General features: G+C 45.7%; 1 protein-coding gene across 1 annotated transcript in view; it reads left to right on the forward strand.

Moving 5' to 3' along the window:
* Window positions 1–2,938: 2,938 nt before the first annotated feature.
* Window positions 2,939–9,718, forward strand: part of LOC118334468 (ski-like protein) — a 22,844-nt gene continuing 16,064 nt past the window's right edge. The window contains exons 1-3 of the mRNA XM_035670384.1: window positions 2,939–2,953; window positions 4,444–4,511; window positions 5,850–6,072. Coding sequence (XP_035526277.1) covers window positions 2,939–2,953; window positions 4,444–4,511; window positions 5,850–6,072 — 306 coding nt within the window. The remainder of the gene's footprint in view (window positions 2,954–4,443; window positions 4,512–5,849; window positions 6,073–9,718) is intronic.

Genomic DNA, 9,718 nt, shown 5'->3' on the forward strand with positions numbered 1-9,718 from the left:
CCTCTTTGTTGTTGTTGTTGTTGTTGTTGTTTCTCTTGTCATCTTCTCTTGCCGATGTATATATTTGACCTTGTTCTGTTATTTGTGAGGGTTTGGCTTGTTCAGAAATGGTGCTGTCAACGTTGATTGTGGGTGAGTGGGAACGGCTTCGCTTGTGTCGATAGAGACGCACAGTCATCAGTCAAAAATGGCCAAATTCCTGGAAAGACAGTTGCCTCTGAGTCTACAGGAAGCAGGTGATTCTGGCATTAAAAGAGGATGCCACTCCACCAAACCCCCCCCCAACTAAGCGGATGTATGGTTGTGTGAAAGGTCAGCGGCCAGAGAACAAGGTGACCCGGCAGTGTCAGGACACATGGCTTACCGGTCCAGCCACTCTCTGTTTATGTGTGTGTGTATTTGTGTAACGAAAGTGTGTGTTTGACTGAACAGGAAGTGAGGCAGACGGACATGTCTCTCACCCAGAACATCCTCCAGACTCTCTGTGTCCAGCCACCTCCACTGCACTGGCTGTGTGACTCATACTTTCCACATCCCAGTGGATGTTAGTGGAAGGCCGGCCAGGCAGCTTCTAGTCACACATGCTTCTTAGAAAGACGGCTTGCCTCGGTGTGTTAGTCTAACCCCGACTGCAGACCCTTTTCCCAGTGGCCCTTATTTACACACACTGTCAATGTGCACATTTACAAGCGGCTCATAGTTTTACCCAAAGAGCTCTGGGATCTCTAAAAGAGAAGAGACACAAACAAGGGAGCCTTCTGGAAGTTTTTTCGCCCCCCCCACCACCTTCTCCAATGGCTACTAGTCCCATATCCTGTTAGGAGTGTTTGGTTTGAGAAGGTGCAGTAAAAAAACTCCAGAACTTGCGCTCTATAAATGGCGCTTTGTGCCCTAAGGTACTGCTACCCTGTCTACTGATCCCTGCTGTGTAAATAGTTTGCTAGACAGACGCCACCAACAGACAGCAACAAGCCGTATCTCATGAGTTACTTTAGTATGTGACAGACAATGAGTTCATTTTGCCTTCAGGGGTTGTGACGGACACTTGTACTTTCCACTGAGACAAGATCATGTGTCGTCATTTTTATTGGGTGAAATACTTTCTGATGAGACAGGAAATAACTCCCATTGTAGATCTTTTTTTTTTTTAAATTCGGGCTGCGTGTTTACACAACATGTCACCAGACTCTAGCAGAGCAGTGTATTTAAAATCATCTGAATTACAAAATCCCCAGCAGCACTCGCATTAGATCAGGTTATATTTTAACAACACGACGATACACATGGGTCATTTTTAAGGTGTCACTGGTTTATTTTAGTTATGAAGTTTTATTTTTTATTTCTAAGATAGAAAAATAGGCTGTTTCAAAATAAGAAAAAACATGACCTGATATTTTAGACATACCGGTATTTCCCCACCCTAGCGAGCATAACCACATGGTAGAACATGGTGAACATAGCTGTGTGTTCCTGATTTGCCTCAGCCTTGTTTGTTGCGTTATGTTGGCCCAGAGTCAGAAGTGTCAGACTGAGAGAACAGCCTTCCTCTGTCTGTATCGCTGGCAGGGCTGACACAGTGGCTGCGGCACAGACGGCAGACAGCTGCATCTCTCTGGCTTCCTCTATTTGCTATTTGGATACCAGTGACTTCATTACCGCAGACCAGTGCAGCTGCACTCTCTGGCTGTCTCCTGGGCTGTCTGCTCGGTCTGTCTGTCTGCTTGTCAGTCATTCTCGTGGGCTGTATCTAATTGGATTTTGGCAGGCATGCTAATCGATCCTTCCTCTACCTCTCTTGACGTCCGTCTTCAATCTGCTATCTCCCCTTCGGTTCATGTCCTCAACCCTCTTGACTTATGGCCTCCATTCTGCTCTTCACTCTACCGCCCTTCGCTCGCCATCATCCCTTTCTTCTAACTGAGACAGTTTTGCTGTTGCTCACGTGTGTGTGTGTGTGTAAACAGTCGATACCCCCTAGGCCCCAATCAGCGGACAGTAACAAAATAAGCAGCCAAATGACCCGATAAGTCGATCGTTACATAAGCAATAAGAGCACTTGTGTGCGTCTGCAAGGCGGATGAGAGGAAAGCCAGTGGCTATTGATCGGGTCTCCGAGCTTGATGGATGTGGCGAATTGTTGGGTGACACGGACACTGAATGGAGAAGGCGATAGATCAAAACGGAGGCGGGAAGGAAACAGAAGAAGAGTGAAATGAGGAGACTCGGTTACAGGGATCGCAGCTGCCGTTGCACAAGTTCCTGTCTGTGTTCACTCATCAGTCTACCAAGTTAACCTCACCTTCTGCTGTCATCTGCTTTAATTTTTGTAACTCAGACTGCCAGACCGAAGTAGCGTCATCCAGACACAAAATTGGGTCTGTGGTCAGGAAACATACCACCCCTGGGGGGGGGCCTCTTGAGGTAAGGCCGGAGAAGAGAAGTAAAGAGTATAAAACGAAGAAAATATGAGGGTGAGGACACGACAGGACAACTGCTTTACACTTTGGTGGTCAAGTTGAGTTCCCAGCCACTAGGTTGTTGCAGAGGGGGCTTGGGGCCCCAGCTCTTCTTTCCCCCGGAGTTGAAAATTAACCTCCCCAAGACCTGAGCTGAACCACAAATCTAGCCTGGAACAGCCCTCTTGGTTGGCCAATCACATGCCAGCTAGCTCGCATTTCCCCCCAGCTTACACTCTCTCCTTTGCCCCCCCACCCCAAGACACCCATACACATATTTCTATGTCTGTTTCTATGTCTATGCATTTTCCAAAGAACAATTATCCACTTATACTGAATACACAGAAGCTTCTTTGAACGCTGGCCCAGAGTAACCTACAGTCTATCGCGCCTGTATGTAGTTTGGTGTGGGACTGTCCGTGTTCCCTCTGCACAACAGGCCCTGCCTTGGCCAGTGTTTGCTGCCTGTTGTAAAGGGCTAAATGGGGCCCCGCAAGGTAGGGGCTGAGCCAAGGGGCCTCTGGTATGTCACCATCAGGTCAGTGCCAGTATCACAGCTCCATAACGACATTACAGCTCAATGGAGGAACGCCAAAGTCATTACTTCTGAGTCCCTTTCTTAAATGGATAAGAATCTTCTCACGTTTTTAGTTTCAGAAGCAACATATGAAAAAGTCACAGGCTTCAGACGCAGTTCACTTCACCGCTCAGATTTGTTGTACAGCAGCTCAAAGCAGCTTATCTTGTGCGCTACAACCCCACATTTAAAAAATGTACCATTGGTGCTTGGTGGCAATTTCCCACCCCAGCTGCAGCTTGTTATTTTTGACTATCTCCTTGGCTTGGACTCTTTTTCCCACCTCACCACCAGAAGAAGATAATGTGCTGCTGTGGGACTGATGTGTGCTTGCCACAGCAGCAGGCAGCTGAGATAGGTCTCTGCCACGTCTGCCAACAGTCTCATAGACTAAACAAACGGGCTAAGCCCCTCCCAGCCAAATGTCCTGCAGGGTTTAAAAGAGTCTTGGACTGACAACCTGTTTGCATGTTCACTGTGCTCTGGCTGTGCCCCCTCAGGGCGTCAGACCAGTTTGTTACTTCTAAGGAAAATGAGAATGAGAACAAGTGAAAGAGAGGGGAATATAATGGGCTACGAGTTCAAACAAGACTGTAAGAAGAGAAAGTGGCTTGGATCGTAACAAGTCTGACTAGCTTGCCTGGGTTGTTTTGCATGAGACCGGAATAATGAGGAGTCTTGGTATTAATTAATCGATGTGTTGATGAGGAGATTAACTGTCCACTGTCTGGTCTCCCTGGGAGACTCCGATGAGCAGGTTGTGTGTATGTTGGGGGCAGGGAGTCGGACGCGAGGGAGGTATACTGTAAAAGAGCTGTGGGAGACTGCCAGCCTGCGCGTTGTGTGCAAGCAGAGAGAGCGCGTTTGCATTTGAAAGGCCTCTTCTGTGCCGCCTTCCCGGTGGGAACGGTGATTAATGAAGATATAAATGGAAGGACCCAGAGACGCCGTTTTCCATAGGAGCACTATACACAGAGCAGCAACACATACACAACATATAGGCACTTAAACTCCCTCTCTCATATTTTGTCCCGCAGCCACAATCTCCCAGACAGGGAGATAAACACGGGATATCAAAGGCGTGTCATGCGTCCCGCTGGGCTGCCACCGGCACATCCACAACACATTAAGCCCAGCCACCATACTGATCAATTATGCATGTTGCAAACATGGAGAAATCGGGGGGGGAAAATAGTCAGCTTGTACGATTAAAGGAATCCCCTTCTCTCCACTTTGCCTGTAATGCGTGTTGGTAATGGTTTGTCATTTACACATGGAAGTGATTCTGCTGCCGTTGTCTCTTTTTAAAGGTGTTTTTTTTAAACAAACTGCCCCCACGTATTTAATTGAACACAACAATGGCAGCCAAGTTAAGTGCTGCTGTGGCCCGTGCTCCTTTTTGACCTTCAGCCTACGCGCCAGATTAAACCCAAAAAAGCGCAGCAGACCACTGTGAGACGCAAACTCGCCAAGCTTGGGTAGGGGATTAATTGTCCTGTACGTCCTTTATTTTGCAGCCTCACCTTTGCTCAACAACATCAAACACCCTGCAACTGTTTCTTTCCCTCTTCCACCGCTCGCAGCCTTTATACCCTGTAAATCCTTATCTCACCAGGGGCCTGACGGATGTTGCTCAGGGCACGGCTGTAAAGTTAGCAACTGGGAAGCAGACTGCATTGGTGAAGGTGATACGAGTGACATTTTGTGGTTTTGCCCAGGCTCCCATCTCTTTCTGCCAAATGCTGATGTGTTTATCTCACCGCTATTCCCACCTGCAGTGAAGCCGCTCATGGGAATCATCTATCTCCCTGATATTTCTTACAGCAGACACACACGCAAACATACAGTCTTCTTTGCCTCATATCCCTCAGGGGTCCATACCAGCTCATCAAGATCCTGTAAATAGAAGACTGTGTTCCCTCTGGGTCTCCCACAGTCTCGCTGCACATCTTTTACAGCATAAAGTAGTAGACAATCCTTGAGGTCGTTGACCTTACAGATGCAATTAATTACCTAAATAGCTTAAAATGTATGTTGCGTGTCTTTATTTGAGTATACTTCAGCTATAGAAAGCTAATTAATGGTTGCATGTGTTGAGGCTCCTTAACTGCACTTCAACATGCAAGTTAATAGTCAAGTCCTCCTTAACTGTCCCCAAGCAACCGAGTGTGTGCGCGACTCTTGTCGAGCATGTGGCACTGATTCTCTGCCTGTCCAGTTCTTTTTTTTTTGGTGTGTTTTAGCCCCGCTGTTGCTTGTATTAAGACAGCCTTGACTCGGCCCGCATGGAGCTTTATTGCCCTTGACTTTATCCTTTGAAGAGTGAAGTATCGCCTTGTGGTTTACAGTCTGGCTACATTTTAACCAGTTCCTATGACAAGTGCACTTTGTTATGCCAGACATTTTCTTTGTCATCACTATCAAAATTCACCGGCTGAGACACATCCTGATACCAGATGAGGCCATATGTACAGTAGTTCTTCAGAAGACTGACTCATGTTGAGGGAATCTAGCCTGCAGCCAAATGATGGTAAATTTTGGCATGGTTGCCTTTTTCTGTCAGCTGCTTTGGCAGATAACCAATCAGCCTTATTTTCTATTCTGTGTAGCAGTGTGCCTCCGTAAAGGATTTTTTAAAGTTTTAAATCCAAAACTTTTTGTCCTTGTTTCATTAGAGGTGAATGACAGAAAGCCAACCTTGACATGAGCTTTGAACGTGTATTTATGATGATTATTAGAGAGAGATGACACACGCAAACACACTCAGTAGCACGGGGTACTGCGCAGATGACACAGTCCTCAATCCGTGATTAAAGGAAGTCAAAGGGGTCAAACAGCCAGAAACACAGCCAGACACGCAAAACACAACCACCATCCGCCACTTCCTCCCGTCACCACGCCAACCCCATCCTGCAGCGTGAGTCACGGTGCTCCATCAGCGCTGCAGTCTGCTCTCTACTCATCAGCGTCACTGTGGAGCCAGGACGAAGATTTATCACGGTCCCAGTCTCTCACACGGTCTGTTTGATCTACGCCCAGGTGTGTTCACTTAGAGCTCTGACTCAACTGTAATGACATTTACCAAACCCAGCCACGCTTTACTAGTGCTGCTGTCAAGCCTGCCTCAGACAGTGACTGTTTTAACGAAGGAGGGGCTGGTTGAGCAAGTGTGTGCACTGTGGGATCACCTAACCATAGGTTTTGGGTTTTTTGGTGCATTAATATCAGTACAGGCAGGGTGGAAAGCACAGCCGCCTCCAACCAAATGCTGGCAGATTTCTGTGCGTGGGTTTTGAAGTTTGTCTTTTAATAATTCAAAGTTTTTGCCAGATTAAAAGTAAATCGATGTAGTAAATGTTCCACGAGCCATTGTGAAAGCAGAGAGAGAATTGTCTTCAGAGACTTGTTTTTGAAAACCAGAGCTTGTGACAGAGAACAAGAGAAACGAGGGAGAGTCATGGTAGCTGATGGATTTGCATTACATGAGCTGTGTGTTTGTGTGTGTTTGTGTGTGTGTGTGTGGGGGGGGGGGCAGGCGAGCCTGAGGGGCCTGGACAGCAAAGCCAAGCTGCCCATGCAGAGACGAGAAGTAGAGGCTTCAAACAAGCTCCTGCATGTAATATGGATGAGACCAGAGCTCCCTGCAGAACAGTCGGAGGACCCTGGGCCTGTTTGGATTTAACCGTCTCTCTTTCCATGTGTCTGTGATAGATTTTACCCCGCGGGCCGTTTTGGCCAGGTGGAGCTTTCTCTTTGTAGTGCTGTGGCTGTATCATAGGTCGGCCCCCTTGAGCCCTCTTCCTCCATCTTTCTCCATTCTCTTTCCCACCTCTGGCCTCGTTGCAGACAGCGACGACCAACCAAGCATTGACATTTACTGCAGTATTCCACATTACAGCAGAGCTCCCCTCCTGTGCTGAGGAATAAGTAAACAAACCACCGATCGATAAATGACCGCATACTAAGGCCAGTAAAGAAGGGTCTTCGTCAGGGGCAACATTCAACTCATGCATTAAAACATTTAACTCACTTATGTAACTGTGAAGCCCCTTTTTTTCTTTAGACCTGTGTGCTGATGTAGTTATTATTTCCACCTTAGCTAAGAGACCTTTAAAATTGGCAGTCAGGACGAATTATGATGAGGTTGCTGCGTCACATAAAGTACATTTAGCTACTGAGTGGCTGTATTTCGAGGCATTTTACTGAAACTCTGATTTCATTGCAAAGACAGAGGGTTGGGCAGTGTCTCCATTTTGTGTTTTCTCTCAGTGGTGATAGCAGTGCATTGCTGGCTTGCTGACAGCCTCTCTCAGCTTTCAGTCTGCTTAGCAACGCTCGTCCTCTCTGCAGCTCTCTCACTCCCCTCTGTCTCCAAGCGCTCTGAGTTGTTTCATTCGTTTGAATAGTGAGCCGAGTTCCCTTATATAGAAAACCAGCTCAGTTGTGTTTGTGTGTGTGTGTGTGTTGCTCTTCCAAATTGCAGATTTGAACCAGTAACCCACCTCCAAACAGCGTCCCAAAGGCAGCAAGCTTCTCTTGAGACTTTCCCTTTCGTTTTTAGGGATGTTGAAATACACACACATACACACACACACACACACACACTGGCCCAGATGAAGCTCAGATGATGAGTACAGTCATCTACAGACAAGACAAGAGCCCACTGGCCTCATTCTCCGTCGATGTGTCCTCCTGGGACACCGAAGTGTGTCTGTGTGCGTATTCGTGCACTGTTTGCTTGCGGTAAACTACGTCATCCTCCTACACTGCTGTTTGATGGAGCCGTTGTTTGATGGGACGTCTGTTTACTGTGTGTGTGTGTGTGTCTCCTGGCCTGGTTGACTCACATAGGTGAGCCCCGACAGCTTTGGTAATTAACGCTCTGGGGGGCACTGGGGAAGGAAAGTGGAGCACACACACGCTGAGCTGCTGCGCTGTAGACGGTAAGCTGCACGTGTGTATGCAGCTAGTCTGCTCTCTTGCACACGGATGATTTCTAAATGCCCTTCACTGACTCGTGCATACGTGTGCATCCACAGTAGATTAACGTCACTGGTCACATTTTGATACCGGCCTGTAATGCTTCATGTCAAACCTAACAGCTGAAATTGGGTGGAAGAGTGAATGTGGGGTAGATAGATGGATTTGAAGTCGTCATGCCTTCATAAAATTGCTTTGATAGTGAAATCACCTGGTAAGAAAAAGAATACACTTTTCGTTATCTTTCTTTGCTTTGAAGGGCAAACAGGAAATTTCAGATATAAATCTCTCAACAACACGCTGCGCCTGTCTCTTTATAAGGCTGCATCGTGTTTACTTTCTCATAAAACTGCACGATGATTGCTAAAATTATCTACCTACTTCATCTGCTCATGACTATTAATCATAGTGCTTGAGGTTGATGATTTGAACAGTGACATCATTTCATTACACTCCTTCCCTCTGATGCAGTGTCTGGACTACTTGGTTACATCAAGTTTCATTAAAGATCCCTTCCAGTAATGTGTAAAGACGTACATACAAATCACAATAATGTGTGTCTGATGTGATGTTTTTTTTCTCCCCACAAAATTCCCACACTTGTTTTGGTTGCATACTCTTGTGATGTCACAGATCAGGCTCGTAAGCCCCGCCTCCTTAAAGTCAGATGTTCATTGAGGTCAAAGAAAACTTTCCACTTTCAGCACATGACTGTAAAAACATCCTCCTAGTGTCAAACTCTGCATGGACGTCATTCTGCACAGTGAAGGTCAAACATCGAACTGTAAGAACAAGAACAAAACATACATTTTGGTGCAGTGGCACTTTAAGTATTATATTATTATTAAGTTAATCATATAGTATAAGACAGATTTCCTTCTGAAGTTACCAGAGTGCACTTATTTTGTCTAACTGTCAAAAAAACAAAAACAAATGGTTTTTAAATTATACTTGAATGGGGCGAGAAGCAAATGTTTTGCAGGTAATTCTGCTTGATAAATGAGTTAAATGATTAATGATCAGAGCTGTCATTGATTAATTGACCACCTAATCGTTCAGCTCTAATAGTCTCCATGATAACTATGGCAACTATAGTCAATCATGTAGCCTTAGTGGCATTTTAAAGTGAGGTTAGACGGCTGCGGGAAAACTATTTGGCTCGGACAACAAATGTGGATTGAGATAAAACAATTAGCCGGTTAATTGATCGACAGAAAATGAGTCTACAGTGATTCTGATTAACTTTTGGGTTAATTTATTAAGAAAAATTATGTCTTTCATAGTCTTATATAATAATAACTTGAACATTTTGGACTGTTGGTTAGACAAAATGGCGCCAGGAAAGTGTGATGGAATTTTTTTCTTCCATTTTCTGACATTTCATAGACCAAACAATTAATCAATTTAACCATAAAATAAGTGGCAGATTCATTGATAATAAAAATAGTCCTAGTATTTTTATTTCACTACTATAATATATACTATGTCATAGTATGTGTGTGTGTGTGTGAGTAATGTGGGGGCGGGGGTTACCTACTGTATTCCAGTCAGACAATTTGTCCATTCATGAGGTAACATTATTACAACCGTCCTCATGTACTGCTGTGAATATAGACTGGAAGCCGCCGCCTGGGATTTGACTGTGAAACATGAGAAACTGAGGAGGGAGGAGGAGGGAGTGAGTGAGTGAGGAGGGAGGGCGGAG

This window comes from Morone saxatilis, unplaced genomic scaffold (assembly GCF_004916995.1).
Source record: "Morone saxatilis isolate NCDOM2014 unplaced genomic scaffold, NCSU_SB_2.0 Contig23, whole genome shotgun sequence".
Taxonomy (NCBI): Eukaryota; Metazoa; Chordata; class Actinopteri; family Moronidae; genus Morone; species Morone saxatilis.